We start from the raw sequence: 20526 nt of genomic DNA, 5'->3' as shown, positions 1-20526 counted from the left end.
TTTGCTATTTAGGGAGTAAAATAACTGATGATGGTCGAAGTAGAGAGGATATAAAATGTAGACTGGCAATGGCAATGAAAGCGTTTCTGAAGAAGAGAAATTTGTTAACATCGAAATTTGATTTAATCGTCAGGAAGTCGTTTCTGAAAGTATTTGTATGGAGTTTAGCCGTGTATGGAAGTGAAACGTGGACTATAAATAGTTTGTACAAGAAGAAAATAGAAGCTTTCGAAATGTGGTGCTACAGAAGAATGCTGAAGATTAGATGATAGATCATGTAACTAATGAGGAGGTATTGAATAGGATTGGGGAGAAGAGAAGTTTGTGGCACAACTTGACTAGAAGAAGGGATCGATTGGTAGGACATGTTCTGAGGCATCAAGGGATCACAAATTTAGCATTGGAGGGCAGTGTGGAGGGTAAAATTCGTAGAGGGAGACCAAGAGATGAATACACTAAGCACATTCAGAAGGATGTAGGTTGCAGTAGGTACTGGGAGATGAAGAAGCTTGCACAGGATAGATTAGCATGGAGAGCTGCATCAAACCAGTCTCAGGACTGAAGACCACAACAGCAACTTGTCTGTGGTGTGGGTGATTTGCTCAGTTAGATTAGGAGTTTTGGAATATGGAAAGTAGTTGAGAAGTACAAGGGAAAATAAATCTGCGAGGCTGGATCTCGCATTGTGTCCAGGTAGTTCAGTCGCCGATATGATTAGTGTACGGGGACAGAGGTTCTGGGTTCGAGAGCTGGTCTGCAAGACGTTTTTGATCTGCCAACTGAAAGCTCGTTACGAACATCTGTGTGACGAGTATGCTTCCTGCGTGACAACATGCACGTGTACGAGGCTCGGTGTGACGATCATTAATGCACCGTATCGCACCGTGTCTGGCCCACCGGATCACTCGATCTTAATCCTGTAGGAATTATTTGGTAGTTTTTGGGACAGTGGGTGAAATGTTGCAGTTAACATTCCTATTATTTCACGAATGCGACGAATCTGATCGTAAATTAGTTGAACACAGCATATCGGAAGAAAATTGTGGACCCTCTCACTTGTCGAATTAAGTCCATTATCAATGGCAGAGGTGATGTTACACAGTGTTAAAGCGATGTCACCTGTGAGTGACAAATTTTTTGTCTGTTTTGGATATTTTGTTTTGTCAGACTGTGCCAGTGAGAATGTGAGTCGCAGGGTTTCGTGGCCACTATTAAAGGTATAATCTCGTAAGTTGTCAGGCCGTCCCGTGTTCCTCTTCATTTTCTTCTTACAGAGTCTACATTTTGACCCCTCACCTGGAATCATCTTCAGGAAGTTCCAGTTTCCACAGTTAGCTGGACACTGTCAAAGACCAGTTTGATGTTCACTAGTGAAAGGGAGTTTTCTGGAGCTTATCCTCATTAACAGCAGGATAAAGGCCACATTTTTAAATTCGTGCAAAATAACATAGTTTTTGTGGTGTCACCGCCAGAACTACACTTGCTAGGTGGTAGCTTAAATCGGCCGCGGTCCATTTAGTACATGTCGGACCCGCGTGTCGCCACGGTCAGGGATCGCAGACCGAGCGCCACCACAAGGCAGGTCTCGAGATACGGACTAGCACTCGCCCCAGTTGTACGGACGACGTAGCTAGCGATGCACACTGTCAAAGCCTCGCTCATTTGCAGAGCAGATAGTTGGAGTAGCCTTCAGCTAAGTCAATGGCTACGACCTAGCAAGGTGCCATTAGTAACATTGCATGTATCTAAAGAGTCTCACTTGTATCGCCACAATCACCAGATGTACCAAAAGGATGGATTAAAGTTGAGTATTCATTACGTATCCTGTTTCAGACCTCGCGCCCATCTGCGTGGGCGTAGCGCGTGCCTTTTGGCTTCCTCTCATTGTGTCTAGGCTGTCTTGTCTAGACACAACAGTTTTTCCATTGGGAAATGGAAGCACCAGATCACCTCCAACTGCACGAGTCTCTGAAGTGATGTATATCTGTGGCAAAGTGTGCATAGACGAACTCAGCAGACAGTAAGTGTGAAATCTGTGGCAGGAGAACATCATGAGAACTGTGCTCTTAGATATGGATACTGGCAGTATGTAGACTCTAGTTAAGAAATGCAATATTTATGGTAGGGAATCCCAAAAGCAGCCTAGCTATCTAATGTATCTGTCTATGATAGATCTCTGGAACAAGAAGCTGTGCAAGTTCTTGGAAAAAGGCACAGGTCACACCCATCTACAAGAAGGGTAGTAGAAGTGATCCACAAAACTACCGTCCAATATCCTTGACGTTTGTTTGCAGAATCTTAGAAGATACTCTTAGTTCAAATGTAATGAGGTATCTCGGGCCAAAAGACCTTCTCAATGCGAACCAACACGAAGTTCGCTTTGATCCTGTGCCCATTACACATGTTGTACAAATGGAGATGATATTTTAATTACTGACGACGCCTTTTGGCATAATTGTTTCATTATTCGCCAGTGCATGATGTAATTTTAGAAGTTTACTTCTGATGAAGGTATATTTATATGTACCGAAACCTTGGTCAAGAATTTTAATATAAAAAAAAAATTCTATCCTGCAACTGTTTTTGGCTGCCATCCTTTATTGTGAAGAATTTTAACAGTTGCTGCTGCAGCCATGTTTAAAATCTTGCAACACGGAGTCTGAAAACGTGCATCACGTGAAACCCAACTCACACTTTTCTCACGTGGCGTACTGAAAGCTTAGGATCGAGGCAACCAGGTAGATATTAATGTTTCTTTAATTCTGAAAAGCATTTGACTCAATACCGCACCTACACTCATTGTCAAAAGTACGATCCTGTGGGGGAATAGTGAAATTTGTGACTGGATTGAGGACTTTGTAGCGGGGAGGACACATCATGTTATTTCGAATGGGAAGTCGGATCTTGCATGCAATATTAATTGTAAAATCAGGCTGTTTGCAGGTGATGCAGTTATCTACACTGAAGAGCCAAAGAAACTGGTAAGCCTGCCTAATATCGTGTAGGGCCCCCACTATCACGTAGTCGTGCCACAACATGGCATGGCATGGACCCGACTAATGTCTGAAGTAGTGCTGGAGGGAACTGACACCATGAAGCCTGCTGTGCTGTCCATTAATCCGTAAGAGTACGACGGGGCGGAGATCTCTTCTGAACAGCACGTTGCAAGGCATCCCAGATATGCTCAATAATGTTCATGTCTGGGGAGTTTGGTGGCCAGCGGAAGTGTTTGAACTGATAAGTGTTTCTGGAGCCACTCTGTAGCATTTCTGGACGTACAGGGTGTCACATTGTCCTGCTGGAATTGTCCGAGACCATCAGAATGCACAGTGGACACAAATGGGTGCAGGTGATCAGACAGGACGCTTATGTACGTGTTACCCGTCACGAGTTGTATCTACACATGTCAGAGATCCCATATCACTCCAACTGCACATGCCCCACACCATTACAGAGGCTCCACCAATTTGAGCAGCTCCCTACTGACATACAAGGTCCTGTAGTGGTTAATAAAAAAGAAAAGGAGAAGAAAAGAAAAGGTCGAAAATGTGGGAAGAAATTGTGAATAAAAAGGGGTTTTTAAAATTGTTAATGACGGTGAAAAAGGGAAAGAATGAAATGCAAGTCGGACTTCGTATTACAGAAAAGTTATCGGACTTCGTGATTCGGAAAAGCTTTTGTTGGGGTGGTCCTTGTGGCGTTTCTGAGCAAAAGTCAAACCAATTTGCACTACAAAAATTATCTGAAAGAGAACATAGAATAACAAAATGTGATTAACAGGGGGAAATGGCGTAGATAAGAGTTCATTCATTACCATGTTAATATGTCTTCTCTCGTGCGGCGTCCAGGTCTTGTTCTCCAAAAATTTCCTGTTTCATTTCTGCGTGAAAAGTCGTAGCTGCTCCGAAATTTTGCAGTCGTCCAGGAATCACTAATTTATACAAATCAAAACCGTCTTGGTATTGAATGCAATTTATTTTACGTTGCTACTTCCATCCTCCAAATTTTGTACCAACTTCCACAATACGTCTGACATCAATGAGTTTTTTCGTCTTAATCCGACCACGACTAGCTAATAAGTAAGTTAAGCTTCCGCCCTCAAAGACAGAAGCGGGTAGAAAAACGAAAAGAGTTACAATTTTAGTACCTTCATTTTCTTATATATTTTCTCTGCCATCAAGCGCTCGTACAGCTGCGACGGTATGATTTATATTCAAAGTCCCGCTACAGTCCCCAGATCCGTGAGGTTGTCTCCATACCCGTTCACATCCAACTGCCCGATTCAATTTGAAACGAGACTCGTCTGACCGGGTGACATGTTTCCAGTCATCAACAGTCCAATGTTGGTGTTGACAGGCCCACGTGAGGCGTAAAGCTTCGTGTCGCGCAGTCATCGAGGGTACACGAGTCGGCCTTTGGCTCCGAAAGCCCGTATCGGTGATGTTTCATTGAATGGTTCACACATGCTGAAACTTGCTGATGGCCCAGCATTGAAATCTACAGCAATTTGCACAACGGTTGCACTTTCCTCACATTGAATGATTCTCTTCCATCATTGTTTGTCCCATTGTTGCAGGATCTTTTTCTGGCAGCAGTGATGTCGGAGATTTGATGTTTTACTGGATTCCTAATATTCACAGTAAACTCGAGAAACGGTCATTAGCTGCCTCGGAGATGCTGTGTCTCATCGCTCGTGGCCGATTGTAACCACTTTCAAACTCACTTAAATCTTGATAACCTGCAATTGCAGCAGTAGTAATTGATCCAAAAACTGCACAGACACTTGTTGTATTCTGCCTGTTTACATATCTCTGTACTTTAATTCAAATGCCTACACCAGCTTCTTTGGCGCTTCAGTTTGTATTGAAGTACTGTCTGGACGAAGCTTCATAAATATTCAGTCAGATCTTGATAAGATTTCAAAGTGGTGAAGAGATTGGCAACTTGCTTTAAATGTTCAGCAATGTAAAATAGTGCACTTCACAAAACAAAAAAATGTGGTATCCTATGACTATAATATCAATGAGTCACTGTTGGAATTGGCCAACTCGTACAAATACCACGTGTAACACTTTGTATGGATATGAAATGGAATGATCGTATAGATTCAGTTGTACGTGGTAGACTTTGGTTTGTTGGTAGAATACTGGGGAAGTGCAATCAGTCGTAAAGGAGATGGCTTACAAATCACTCGTGCGGCCGCTTGTAGAATATTGCTCAAGTGTGTGGGACTCGTACCAGATAGGACTGAAGGAGGATATTGAATGTATACAGTGAAGCACAGCACGAATGGTCACAGGTTTGTCGAATCCGTGGGAGAGGTCACAGGTACTGAAAGAACTGGAATGGTACTCCCTTCAAGACAGACATAAACTATCCCAGAAAGTCTATTAACAAAGTTTGAAGAACTGACTTTAAATGATTGCTATAGGGATATACTACAACCCTATTGTATCGCACACACAGGGGTTGTGAGGATAAGATTAGAATAATTACTGCACGTGCAGAGGCATCGATACAATCATTCTTCCCGTGCTCCGTAAGTGAATGAAACGGGAAGAAACCTCAATAACTGGTACAGTGGGACCTCTCAATGGTTTTCAGAGTATAGATGTCGATGTAGATGAAGTAATTTTAAGAGATACGATGACTCGAGGCTTCCAGCTTCCCGACTTCACCCACATCGAAGAAGTGAACACTCGGCTGTAGTGTGTGAGGAATAAAAACAACCTTGAGGCCACCTCCACAGGAAAACAATGATATTTGATAAACACGTTCCCCCTTTTTCGTTCTGTTATTACTACCTATTCAGTGTCAATGGCCCGGTAATAGTAGCCAGATAAATGTCTCTGCATTTCTGCAGAATAAACTTGTGAACATTATTTTTTACAAGCAAATGTAACACTGGTCTCCGGCAGTGTTCAGGCAACCGGGGACAGTAGAAGATCCTGAACGAGATCACACCGTAGAGGCCGAAACTTTGACAGTATAAACCTCGGTTAACAGGAGAGCAGCTAAAAGTGAACAAACGTCGGCAAACGAGAATTGGACGAGTGATCTGCATTTGGTAAGATTTGTATCGCATTCACTAGTATTTGCTCCTGTTCCACTTCTCTTCGATCTTTTAGCAAATTACCAAAGGAGGTTTGTGCCCTCTCCACTTCAAGACCAGCACTACAAGAACTACTGTCTTCTGTCTCGTACACATCTGTTGTCGACACGAGTTGCACGAGTGATGCGAAGAGAATATAATGTTGCTAATTGAAGAATATACGTATTGTAGGTCTTTCCGAGTTCCAAAAGTTCAGTATTCAGATGTCAAAGGAAAAGAAGTGCCAGCGGTAAAAAATTGCCAAAGCACTCGAAGGTCCAGGTAGGAACATAAAAAGATAATAAATTCATTAGATCCTTATACCGGAATGGAGAGTGAATAAGTTCGGTATTGCTTTTTACTAGAAAGCAAAAGCACAGTAAATGTCCTTGGAAGTAAGGAAGTGTCAATATGTATCTAGTATGCTGGTTAAAATTAAAATTATACTGAAGACTTGAACATTCCCATTGCTTATGCTCATGGTATTTGTAATTATGTGGCTGATGTGTTAATGTTATGTTAGAGGTCTTTGATGACAAATAAAAATGATTTACTTGGGCTCATGCTATCTGCCATGTAACTTACCCTCTGCATTGCACCTCGTACTGGTTTGCAGAGTATAATGTAGATGTAAATAACAGATTTTATCAAGGGGTCTTTGTGACAGTGAAACAATACCAGTCAAGATAGATGTAACGGAATTTGAATAGCGTATTTGACTGTGTTGGTTACGGTAGAGAGATCTGTATATTTATATATAATATTGCACGAATTAAGGCTGGGCGGGTGTAAAGCTATCGTTAAAAATGCACACCGCGCGATTTGTTAAGATTTGGTCGGTCATAATAATAACAACATGCTTTTGAATACAGTTAAAATATAATGGCGATATCTGTTTAGTGTTATTGGAAATAATATGTAGTAAATTAATGAGTAAGGTAGCCAATACTATAAGAAGAGGTAAAATTGGGCATATTGAGGTGTTTTGCTTTATACCGACGAAGCCGATGATACGGCGTCATTTTTTCGTTTACTCTTAGAAATAATCAAGTAAAGAAGTGCTAATTGTGCGTAGTGAAAAAATATAGGGGCGAGTCTTAAATAACTACGGTACACAATCGGAGTAACAAAAGGACATTTAGTTACACGAAATCGTGGATAGTGAAGTGTGGTCATTAAATTGAGTACACTTACAGGGCGGTCAATTCCGGGATAAATCTATACGCATCTCACGAGGGACGCGGTATGGAGACTGTTTTTTTAATTATATCGCGGAGAGCTGGCTCTAATTTATGAAAAGGAGAAAAACGTTAAATTTTACGCGAACCCTTAATAATAGCGGACCGGAGAGAAAAGTGTGTAATTGTCTTACACCTAACAAACATTCGTGGAGGGCGGTGGCTAAACTAGAAGAGTCAATAACAAAATACTGTACCATTATCATTGACTGTTGGTGTCGAGCAACCAAAACTGTTCGTCAAATGGTTTCGATGGAACTTGGGAATTAGGGTTCAGGCACTCGCATATACTCCACATCAGAGTGTGAATGAGTGGTGAATGCGAAATAAAACTGTGAACAAAGTTACGTTAAATAAAACAGAAGAAACAAGACAGTTTGGTCGTATCTATTGTTATTCCACAAACTGTAAAATTCGTTATCGTTGTACGAAGCCTTTATAGATGATCGTTACGACAATTTGCTTCGAAGGGATCTCGTTAAGAGTTAAGTTTTGGGGACCTGGTCGAGAGGGGGTAGTTCGTAGATCCTAACTACTGCAGCTATTCTGGAATTAGGTGCTACCGTGACCGTTGTGTGCTGTCAGTGACTTAAGGTTACCATATCTCGTGCTCTAAGATCGATGCGCCTTTCCACTCGGTATAATTGTGCCTCACGGCAACGACAACACTGACGACGAAGGAAGATACGGTAGAACAGGTCACATGTATGTTTCAGATTCGATTAATAACATTTTATTAGCATTGTCTTCCGTACGTACTTGAATAAATCCTGTTAGTATTTTGCGTATGTTACTGCAGACATCAAATACTATCTGATATATAATAGCTATTGAAATGAGAAACAATAACCAATGTAAATTTCACTTGAAAAATGCATGCCACAAAGCTACATTGTATTCATTTATTATTACTACCAGCATCCATCATAAACCACCATCTGGAATAAAAGAATAAACAGTACTTCTCACACGTCATACAAACTGAGACAGGGAACCACATTTACTGATAATTCATTAAAATTGTGCACATATAACATAACAGAAATTTAAAAAATTCAGCTGAGACCCATTCGACAGTAACTGATAATGAGAAAATATTTTGTCAACCTGTAAGCTTTTATGTTCAGTGAAGGCGAGTGTCACGGTGCGTGCTAGTACGACCTGCTCACCAAACGATTACTGTGTTCGCCGGTTGCAGACCCGAAATATGAGGCAATGTTCGAGAGCGGCAACTTCCGACGTAACGGGCGCGTGAAGTGGTCGCCTTGGAGGTGTCCCGGGGCGGCGACCTCCTCCGCACTGCCCTCGGGCACCGGTGCCGTCTACCGCCCACACTACGTGCACCGGAACGACCGCCAGCAGCCGGTGGCACCCCAGTTGCAGGGCGCCCCCGTCGCGTTACTCTTGGGGCCCGCGCAGCTCCGGGCAGCAGCTCCTGCCGAGAGCGGGGGCGGAGACTTCGGCACCGGAGACGGAGCCGTATCACCTCACGCGACCCTGCCAAACGCGGCGTACGAGCAGAGGTCAGTATCCTGTAAGGTCACACAGCCTCAGATGTCGCCTCATACAAATCTACGAGTGATTAAAATTCTTTGTCCCCCATGTGTCCAAAAAGTTTTGAGACCGAATTGATAAAAAAAAATGCTTCATGTGTCATACACAGTCTCCTTCCACTTGATCACACAAGGAATATTCGTGCTACTGCACGAAACCCTCAGAAAAGCCCATCTGTGGGATGTTGTTCAACTCGCGCATTACATTGGCTCGAATGTAACTGGCTAGATGGAAAAATCTACTCACCGAGTGGCAGCAGGAGAACACACACGTATAGAGGTTAAGGAAATTTGCGAGCTTTCTTCTTCTGGCAGAAATTTTGAAGGGGACGGAAGTGGGATGAAGTAAAAGGACTAGCGAGGCTCAGGAAATGGTTAGAGTACGGAAAAGTCAGCCAGAACACCGGGACAGGGGAGACTCGCCGGCGACGAGAAGGAAAAACTGACTGTCAGAGACTGCACTGGACAGGATACGAAATCCTCAGTGGTTAGACGGGCGAGGTAGGGTTATAAGAAAGACTGAGATAATGACAAAACATCGTGCAGGAGTTAATAAGAATGGAAAAGCCAAGTGCAATATATGTAGCAAAGTTGACAGGTGGGAATTATAGGCAGGTCACAAAATAAAAGGTACAGAAAACTAAATGGGATTGAAGAAAGGAATAGTTACTGAGAAGAATTGCTGAGACTAAAGAAATTAACACCAGATTGGTGGCAAGAAGTGAGGACACGTTGTAATGCCAATTACCACCTGCACAATTCTGCGAAGGTGGCGTCTGGGGGCACGTGTGGTGAAGCGGGCACCGAGGTCGAGACTCTCATGTTGTAGAGCGTGCTCTGCTACAGGATATTGTGTATTGCCAGTATACACCCTCTGACTGTGTCCGTTCGTCAAAACTGATAACTCGGTGGTGGTCGAGCCGATGTAAAAGGCCGCACAATGTTAACCTATCAGCTGGTACGTGACGTGGCCCTCAGTACGACAGTGTGCGTCTTGCCAGTTACTGGACTCGTATAGGTGGTGGGACAACCTCACAGGGATAGTAACCATAAGGTAGGGAGATGGGTGCAGAAAAAGCATAGGGCCTGATTTTGGTATTGCAGAGATTAGTCATGCTGAAACAGCTGAATAATACATTCAAGACCTGGATAACATTTAGTCACAAGTCTCTGTGTTGCATCTTCCACCTCTAAGTTCCCACGTTTTCAAATCTTGTCCGGTGCAGTCCCCAACAATCAGTCTTTCCTGCTCATCCCCTGACCTGGCGGACTTTCCCATACTCTCCCTATTTCCTAAAACTCACCAGTCCTTTTTCTTCGACCGTCTTCATTCCCTTTCAACCCTCCTACTAGAAGAACGAGCCACTGCCTCTGAAAGATTGCAAATTACTTTAATCTGTATATGTGCGAGTGAGTGTTCTCCTGCTGCTACTTGCTGAGTAGTTTTTTTGGTTTTTTTTTTTCCTATCCAGTTTCATTATATTTTCAAAAATTGGAAATCATTTATTTTCAATGATACATTGTTTTGAAAGTTGGTTACATTGTTAAAGTTCTGACCCTTCGTGTGAATTTCAGCACTTTAATAACACTGAGTCTTGTCACAAATAATGATTTTTTTCCAGTATTTTGCATTTTTATCAATTTCTGGCAGGCATCGACACACAGTTGTTTTTGTTCTGAAGTGAAAGTATGTGAGACAAACTTTGCACATCCTTTTCTCTTCTTCCAAAGCTTCTGGAGAATTTCTCAAACACTCCAGTTAGAGAGGTCGCTTCATTTCGATCTGCGACACAACAGTGTGTACACACTACAGCCGCAGTTACTTTACTTAACTCTTTGCGTGCTCACATCCGTTGTTTACGATCGGTAGTTCGAGCTGCCACTTTAGTTACTGCGTTGGCATCACTTGTACGCCCGGAATAAAATTAGACTCGGAACTTTTTTGACAGTCGATGTACATTAATACTCGGTACCTCGTGGCACGGCCGGATAGACCGAAGGCTCCTCGACTTCCTTTCAAAGCGGGCACATTATTAAAGAAACATCCAGTGGAAAGCTGTTAGACACTGCCATAGGCAACCGAAGAAAGTGACATATAACGATAGTCGATATCACATTTCTGTGGGAAATTAGGTTGAGGGACTGACAGTGCAATAGTAGCACTGCACAAGTTTGTATAGTTGCAAGAGGGGAGCAGCATTTTTACATAGATATATCTCCAGTGCCCGAAGGCATCTCGAGAGAATTATTGAGTTACTAATATTGGTAAATTTATCTGGACGTGTCGTCCTCAAAGGCAGAGAACTCATTGAAGCATTCTGTGGTTGTTTTAATGTTTCAAGTATTTTTGTAAAGATGGTCTGTAGAATTTTAAGGCTAGTTGAAGCATGGAATAATGTAACTGAAACCTTCTAAAGTGCACGGATGTAAATCAGGAGACACACAAGCTTCTGTGAAGACGTCCATTAATATAGGGATCATCTCGGGTATGTCTGTCTACACATCTGCTCCTTCCGTGCGACCGGCTGAGGTGGTGCGGTGGTCACTGCACTCGACTCGTTCAGGGGGATGACGGTTCAGATCCCCGTCTAGCCATTTCTCGACATCGCTCCGTACAGTTGCCTGGGCGGTTCCTTTTTAAAGAGCACAGCCGATTGCCTTCCCCGCCCTTTTGTAATGTGAGCCCGCGCTTCGTCTCGAATGGTGGTCCTGTTGACACAGTGTTAAATTCTAATCTTCCTTCCCGTGTGTGATGCTGGATTAGCACCAAAAGAAGGCAAAGCAGGGGCAGAATATTCCTAATTGATAACTCAAATGTGTTGAGATAGAAGCTAATGATCTCGAAGATAAAGCAGATCGATGTGAGAAGTCAGAGCTTCATCAGCTATAACCCTTTTTAAATTTCTACTGATCAGTAAAAAATTCTTTCTTGCTTATGGATGAAAATCCTAGAATGAAAATGTGGATATACATAAATATATAATAATGTGACAGGATGTAGTTTTTACTAGTTGTGACAGATCTTTATAATACAGCATATTCAAAAACTGTTGGGAGTCTTAATGTCACTATAAAGACATTTGCACATGTAGTAAATAGCACGAGGGCTAGTCGAACCAGTGACTGTGTTATAAATAGGGAAAGGAAAGTTTTGCATTGACAGTAATTGCAAAATTGGGTACTGTACTGTCATATCTGAAAATCTGCAGTTTTTATGAAAATAGCAAAATGTGGCATTATGCCTGTTCCAGCGTAAAAGTGTCATAAATATAAGTGCAGCGAGTTAATAATATTCGTAATGATAGTTATTGAATGTTGAAATTAGATTTTTAGTTTTTCCCGAGGCTGAGAAAAATTATTTCTTGCATAAAGACTTCTGGCTCTAAACATCAAACAAAAATATTGTAGTTCCAACAAGTTCCATTCTGACAACAGTTTTACCTGTCACTGTCACATATCCTAGCAGGTTTGTACAACAAATTGTACTGCAGTTTTCAGGGATCCTTGAATATGCTTCAATTAAACCACACATTTTCGTAACACACAGTTGTAAATTCAGAATCCACCAAACAGGGCTTCACAAACACGTAGATGGTATCTGTCGGTTTACTTCTGTGGGCCATCCACAGCAAGAGATAAGTGATGTCACACAAACACCACAGTCGTCGCTTACAGTAGATGGAAGAATTTAAATCGTGCTCCACGAGCAGTACGATCGATAAATATACGGCTTTCGGGTCTGGTGCCGGATTGACTTTCGTATATCCCGGAACACGTCCTAGAGGCGACTGCTCGACACTGGCAGCCGGTGGCCGCGTGTTACGGCTGTCGGGCAACAACTGCTACTGTGACAGTGTGTACAGAGATCTTATTTAAAATCGGTGCGGGCACGATCGACTTGCTCGCAGAGGGACGAGTGTAGGGTGTCCGGAGCCCCCTACCGGGAGCCGAGCTCTGGCCTTCCGGGTGACAGGTGCAGGCACTAGCTGTCGCTGCGGCCGAGAGTCGAGCCAAAATTATCGACTAGGTGAATCCTCGGGTTTGTTGCCGAGTAACTGTAGTCGGAAATTCTCATTTCCTTGTATATCTAATGGCAGCAAGTGCAAGGCTCCAGGCTGCACTTAATTGGAATCCCAAATCCCTATTTATTAGGTTACCTGCTGAATGTTTGTCGCCTCCTTTATCAAATTCTCCCAGTGAGAGAAAACTGAGGATACAATCTTTGTGTGCTTATACATCGTGTTGTGTCCTATACTGAGAAAGTGCTCTTCTATTACGGACTTACGTGGTGACGCAGATGTGTACGACGGTGGACCTCGTCACACTGCTCTCACACTGTATGTCGCATCCGGTCAGTATACATCTCATTTCACACACTCTAGGAATCTCGTACGTGCCTCGTTTCCCGGTGCCGAGGTAATCCTTGCAGGAGCTAATACGTTCCGCAGTTTTGCCGAGGGACAAAAGACTTACGTGATGCCGTGTATAACGAGAACTCGGGAAGTATCACCAAAGTAAGGTGAAACAGCTGAGATGGTGGGTCCTCTGTTTCTTCATTTCAGTCACTCATCTGGATTTGTTTTGCTGGAATGTGTAATAAATTTGTCTTTAAAGATAACAGTCACGTAAGAAAACTGTCGTAAGGTGTCGGAGCTCACACGACAGTCTGTCAGTGTCGGACTTGACGCGTGCCCTGCGAATCGGCGTGCGCAGTACAGTCACATTGTGTAGGGTCGTGACCCTGCGAGCAGGAGATAACGCTGTGCCCAAGTGTTCTGTCTACTTTCCCTTCTACTGAAACACCTGGGAAGCGTGACGGATGCCATCCTTCTCCATCTTCAACTCGATTCTAAACTGAATAGTCAGATTTACCAAATTTAAATGTTAAAGAAATGCTGGTAACTTTTCAGTTCCACGAGGACACACCACACACACATTATGTACACAGACCAAAAGCAGGAAGATTTTAAAGAAGCCGACTGTCTTGCTTCCGCTTCAGAATTTTCTGTGTAATAGGAGGAGGAGGAGGAGGAGGAGGAAGAGAAGGGCGTTAGTGTTTAATGTCCCGTCGACAATGAGCTCATTAGAGATGGAGCAAGAGGTCGGAGTCGGGAAGGACGGAGAAGGAAATCGACCGTGCCCTTTCAGAGGAACCGTCCCGGCATTTGCCTTAAGGGATTTAGGGAAATCGTGGAAAACCTAAATCTGGATGGCCGGACACAGGTTTGAACCGTCGTCCTCCCGAATGCTAGTCCAGTGCACTAACCACTGCGCTTCCTCACTCGGTCACTGTCTGTAATAGTTGACCACCACCGGAGACAGGAGTTTCCCCGTCGGTGACCCCATCTACTTGTTCTCAAAGTACTCGTGTTAAATCTGCAATAGCAGAGCATTACCTCAGTACTAGACACAGAATGATGTTCGGGAAGGCAAAGAGTATGTACTCGTATTTGTATTTCTTGGGCAGTGTGATCAAGCAGACAATACACTGTTGCACAACAGGTAACCTAATAGGGATTCAAGATTCCAATTAAGAATGGTGCCCCTATAGTGTGCTGGCTGTTGTTGTTGTTGTTGTTATTGTTGTTGTTATATCCCCTCGGCACCTGCCGGGCGACATCCCTCAACGCGTCACGGTGCTACCAGCAGTCTACCACACAGGCGCGGCTACTCTGCAACGGATATGTCGAACAGAACGATGTAGCTCGGATCCCAGTAGGGCCTACAGACACGTTATCATCCTGTGACTACGAGTAGCTCGACAGTGTGAGCGCGACTTTCAAACGAGGCCTCCGTAACGAACTGTTGGGATGTCGGCATTGGCAGTTGCTGCGTGCCAGCCGTAACAAACAGCCACCGCCTGCCACGATTGTTCTAGGCCGTAAAACTTCTTCGGCAGTGTGACAAGAACAATGTTCAATGTAGAGGCCTCTCTCCTTTGGCTTGTAGGTAACTTATGCTGTATTATAAATTGCAATGTAGTATTGTGGGTATTAAAGTAGGAAAGGGAGTCTCGTGAAGATGAAATATTATTAATTTATTTGTATTTTATTATATATGATATTATAAGGGAGACCAAGAGGTTCAGAGGGATGTAGGCTGCAGTAGGTACTGGGAGATGAAGAAGCTTGCACAGTATAGAGCAGCGTGGAGAGCTGTATCAAACCAGTCTCAGGACTGAAGACCACAACAACAACAACAACAATATATGATATAAATGAAAAAGCAGGGTCTTTTCCTAAAATTAGTGTTGGTTTCGAACCTTGTTGCTTTTACATTAATCTGTTGTGTAAGGTCCAAATAACAGTAATTTAGTTGTAGACATTTTGTTAATTTTTGACATTTTCATTCTCTTACCAATGTGAAACTGGGCTCATTCAACATTCCTAAGTATGATCTTCCATAACAGTAATTTAGTTATAGACATTTTGTTAATTTTTGACATTTTCATTCTCTTACCAATGTGAAACTGGGCTCATTTAACATTCCTAAGTATTATCTTCCATAACAGTAATTTAGCAATAGACATTTTGTTAATTTTTGACATTTTCATTCTCTTACCAGTGTGAAACTGGGCTCATTCAACATTCCTAAATATGATCTTCCATATTGGATTGTAAGGCAAGTAGTTTGTGAATGATTTCATTAATTAGTTCTTGAACATTCAGTGTTGGCCACAAGTATGTATTAAGTAATATTCACCATCCCATGCTGCATTTTATTTACAAAGTCAGAACCGTTGGTGATGAATTCACACATTTATATGTGTTGCAGTAGTCAATGTAAGTAGTTCATATCAAGCATTGCTAAAAGCTGTTAACATAAACAGAGAAATTTGAGTTTATCTTTCTCTCCTGATGCTGAATTCAAATCTAGATCAAACTTCTCTGGTCTACATTTTCCATTTACATTCTAAACCACTGAAGTGAAATATCTTCTTATAACATGCTGAATTAATTATTTATGTACCGTTGACTGAACTGTTTTGTCCATCTCTGTGTGTTTGTCTTGGCATTTCAGGTCTATTCAACCTTCTGATGGGAATGACAGTGCTTCATTTGAAGAAAGTAATCACCAAGATGTGGCACCTGATGATGTGGTTGTGGAGCAAGAGAAGCCAACACCCTTCATCAGTTGTAATGTTCCGACACAAGGAATTGTCTCACCAGAGGACAATTCCATCTGCAGTGCAGACAATACGAGCACTGCAGACAATAACATTTCCGTCTTCACCTGCAGTTCGTGCCTACAGAGTTTTTCGTCAAAATACAGCCTCGTAATGCACGTGTTCCTCCACGTCGACGGTGTGGAGCCGCCGTCACACGTGTGTAGATACTGTGGAGAAGTGTTTCTCACTCGTCGCGGCCTGAATAAGCATTTGAGGACGAAAGACGGTGACGAGACTGTGAGTGCACACACGTTTTCTGACACTAGAAAAAAGGTATGTAGCTCTAGTGATATGTGCAAAGATGTATTCACTTCAAAAGATCACACACCCATCGGTTTCAGTGCAGTCACAGATAACAAGTCACACGACACTGATCCTATATCACAGAGACACCGTTGTCAATCCGATGACTGCTCTCTTTGTCAAAAAAAATCTAAATCAGTTTCTACATCACGTGCACCTACAAAGCGATACAAATGTAACGTATGTAGCCAATCCTTCGCTTTTGCGTGTTATCTCGAGAAACGTGGTATCATGGACTCCGGGGTGAAGCCACACAAATGTGAAGTTTGTGGAAAATTGTTTGCTAGAGTTTACGATCTTAAGGTCCATTTATTAGTTCATTCTGGGTTGAAGTCACTGAAGTGTGACGTTTGTGATAAGTTGTTTGCTACAGTCGAGGAACTCAAATCCCATTCAGTACAGCACTGTGGGCTAGAATCACACAGATGTGAGATCTGTGGCAAATCGTTCGCTTCACTCGTTTCTCTCAAATCCCACGTCGTAGTGCACTCCATTGTGAAGTCTCGCAAATGTGACGACTGTGGCAAACTGTTCGCCAGAGTCGGTAAGTTCGAACTCCACCTGTCGGTGCATTCCGGGTCGAAGTCGCTCACGTGCAGTGTGTGTAGTAAAGTGTTTAAGAGTGCTCTTCATCTCGAGAGGCACATGGGAGTGCACTCTTCACTGGACGTGTAACTTTACATACTAAAAGGTGTCAATAGTAGTTTGGTGTACAATTAATTTTTCCATTTGTTCCTTGTTGGAATACCTTTACAGTATTTGTAATATCTGTGTGTGTGTGAATCTACCTGTCATTTCAATAATAAATATATTCAGTTCTTTCGGTAGTTACTGAAACTCCCCCTGTGACTCCTGCAGAGTATTAGTTTGAAATGGCTGTTGACGTACGCACGAAGACAGACTGTAGTACTGCCCGCTTTCACCCGACGGTATCGCCACTCGCCACTAGTGGCACACTGCAGTGGCACTCGTTCCGGCTCGTGTGCACGCTGGTGGGCACGGAAGCAGCAGAGTGCGGGCGCTGTCGGAAAGTGTACTTCTCCCGAGGGAGGTAGTGACTGCTCGAGAGAGTCTCGTGAGGTCGGTAGCCACGTGTGTGGCGAAACGCAGAGTCACAGGTCCCTATTTTGTCGGGTATCGGAGTTCGGAGACGACAGGGACCGTGCCGAAAAACGGAAGAATACTGGGTGTCCGGCAACTTCGCACAAACTGAGGCCGGGCTCGTCGGTGAACCCGATAGGGGAGCATGGGCGAATCGCGTCAGTTTGACAAAATAGAGAAAGCGACAGGTCTTTCACGGGGACCCGTTCCCACCGTCATCCCTGAGGATTTGAAGATGCGGTAGGTGTGTGCACAGTGGGTGCTCCACTCCGACAACATTGCGCAGAAACGGAAGCGCGTGTAGATATGTCGACAGTCGGTGCGACAGTACCGCGCGAGTCCGGTGGAGTTCTTCCGAGTGTCCGGTCACCGTCGACGAGTCAGTTTTTCTTCGAGACTCCGGAAAAGAAAAGCCCGTCTGTGGAGAGGTAGCGAACCGGGAGCACTCGTCCCGAGAAGTCGCGCGTGTGACTGTTTGCACAGAAACGAGGGGTGACTGTATTCTGGTATCGGGAAGGGAGACTGCAGGTGGATCGGCTCCCTCCCAGTACGGCCCTGAACTGTGACTGGCACTGTAGTTTACTACAGCGACTCCACCGACGCCTCCGACAGTGCCGACACGGTAAAAGGGGCTCCGACACGACACTGCGTGGCCACGTGCCGGTCGCTAGACCGTCGTCACTGTGCGTAAGCTGAGTGTTACTGTGGTGCCGCATACTCCGCATTTGCCAGATCCGGTTCCTAGAAACTTTGCCCTATTCGGTGTGACGAAACGGGTCGCACCGAGTGAGGAGTTCGCCACCGGTGACGAACTTCGTGCAGTTGTCTGCCGGTGGTGCCGGGATTCGTCAGAAGAATTGTTTGCTACGCAATTGAGGAACCTGCCAGAACGGAGGCAAAAGTGTATAGACACTGGTGGGGAATACCTGTATTACAATCTGTATTTCTTTTGTCAGTAAATGATTCGTGTGAACACAAACAGTTGTAGTGTCAATCAGTTTTGGATGCATCGAGTACATGTTTTTATTATGAAGCTTTAATTTTATTTGCATTGCTTTGTGTGCAATAATAAGAAGATAATAGAATAATGCTAATCGTGAATATTTCAGCTCGTCTAATCATCTAGGAGAGGGATGTGTTTGTACAGGGGGTGAGTTACACTGAAGCATTTACTAAGTCAAGAAAAACAACTACCGCCCAAAATAAGTTCCGGGAATTTCTCCTCCTGCTCTCAGTAAATAAAATATTTTTGTTTTATTCCATAAATTACATAAATAACTGTATATTAATTCACGGCAAAGCTCTTCAGCTTTGAATATTGTCTGGTCAAATAATGTGTTTGTATTATATAAATTTTGTAATTAGTTTAAGTTTGCTCAGTAATGTTTGATGAGTTGATTTGTAGACATACTTTATTTAAATTCATATGTATTCAGTGCCGCATGTGTCGCAGATACAATGAAACAAGTTGAATGATACTTAAATATATACTGAAGAAATTGTGTTAAGTTTATTTTCTTAAGTAAGTTACATTCATTGTAATCTTTAAAGATGTTGAATATTTTGAAGATATTTTTGAAACTATTACCTTCTTGTTAATACTCATGTCAAGCTGTAAATGTTACCTGTGAAATATACTATGTATTTATGTGTCAGCAGTTTCATTTCCCAAAATGTGACTGACTTAAGTGATAATTTTCTAATGAGTCAATTTCTTTATACATATTTATGAATACTGTGTGCATTACATGAGGGAAATAAGGATTCGACCACACGAAGTCACACTTATAAAAGCAGTAAAGTTCAGAATCTCGTGGCTCAGCTTTCCTCGGCCTCATTTGAAATACGTACACATATATTGGGGGAGCATTTTCACAAAGTGTGACACAAACTCTCTGCGAGTAATATGAAATTAAGGAGGTCAAACATTTAAATTTTTGTTCTCGTGAATTGGAGTACGTCATGTGTATCTTAAGTACCTACTCTGTAGTTGAGCAGGTATGTGTCTCAGATTGTTCCTGACATCTATATTACCATATACAAAACAGTCAATGATTTCGGTAATGTACAGTTAATGTAATGAAGAATAGGAAAATGATCTGGCATATCATAAGTTAGTGAAATTTATTTGCACTTTCAAATGGAGATAATGTTGTACAATTACTGTAACAATTGACAAATGCTGTGAGAATAACACAATCTTCTGCATATTTTTAGTTTTACCTTACTAACACAATAAGTACACAATTCTATTGACAAATTAATTTACTTCCAAGGAAAGCTTTTGTATTGCTGCATTACAAAAATGAAATAAAAAATAAACTAAATGCAACATTGGCAAAAACTTAGGTTCAAAACGGTGCACTAATTCAACTTAATTATTCAAACTGGATTTTTTAGCACAGGAAGACGATGACTACATATGAATTACTTCAACTGGTTGAACTCGGACAGGTTCTCAGTTTATAAGCATCCACATCTGCTTCGTGCAATGCCTGGATAATTTTGATCTACACACATATTTTACATTGCTTTGTAACCATTTATCATCGTCTCATATCCTCTGAAGGTATGACAGTATGACTTCGTCAGCTGTTTGTTGCAAGTTGAAGTAATGCCGTGACGTCTCCAATAATATTTAAACAAAATTATGTACTTTTTTCTTTCTGGTGGCTTGTGGTGCAACAGTGGTGTCAGTAGCCCTCCAGCTACATCCATCAGATTGCTTCTTCGCGCAGCACATTTCTTGATTGAGGAATTATTTTTTTAATATGAGACTTATTTTGCTGAATGTACAGAGAATTACTTTCTACCTGCACAAATTCAGGTGTAATGTTATATTCGTGTAGTGTTGTTATTTTCTACAGCTAATGCAACACGTTTGACGCGATCTGTTCCAGCTAAGAAAGCATTTCGCTAGGCGCCCTTTTAACGTGAGAAATGGTAATAGATTTTCCCTGTCATTTCAGTTTCCTCAGGAAACGAGAGTTGGATACAGGTTACAAAGGGCTTTGAAGTACGAAGGAACTTCATTTAGATAGCCTGAGCAACAGCTGCCAGCAATAAGACATT

At 42.6% G+C, this 20526-nt stretch overlaps 1 protein-coding gene across 1 annotated transcript in view; it reads left to right on the top strand.

Moving 5' to 3' along the window:
• Positions 1 to 19117, top strand: part of LOC124720210 — a 278016-nt gene extending 258899 nt beyond the window's left edge. Inside the window, exons 28-30 of the mRNA XM_047245533.1 lie at positions 8528 to 8852; positions 15903 to 16323; positions 18564 to 19117. Coding sequence (XP_047101489.1) covers positions 8528 to 8852; positions 15903 to 16323; positions 18564 to 18572 — 755 coding nt within the window. The 3' untranslated portion in view covers positions 18573 to 19117. The remainder of the gene's footprint in view (positions 1 to 8527; positions 8853 to 15902; positions 16324 to 18563) is intronic.
• Positions 19118 to 20526: the final 1409 nt, after the last annotated feature.

The sequence above is a fragment of the Schistocerca piceifrons genome, chromosome 11 (assembly GCF_021461385.2).
Source record: "Schistocerca piceifrons isolate TAMUIC-IGC-003096 chromosome 11, iqSchPice1.1, whole genome shotgun sequence".
NCBI lineage: Eukaryota > Metazoa > Arthropoda > Insecta > Orthoptera > Acrididae > Schistocerca > Schistocerca piceifrons.
The sequence above is the reverse complement of the archived record's forward strand: the minus strand, read 5'-3'. Positions and strand labels throughout refer to the sequence as shown.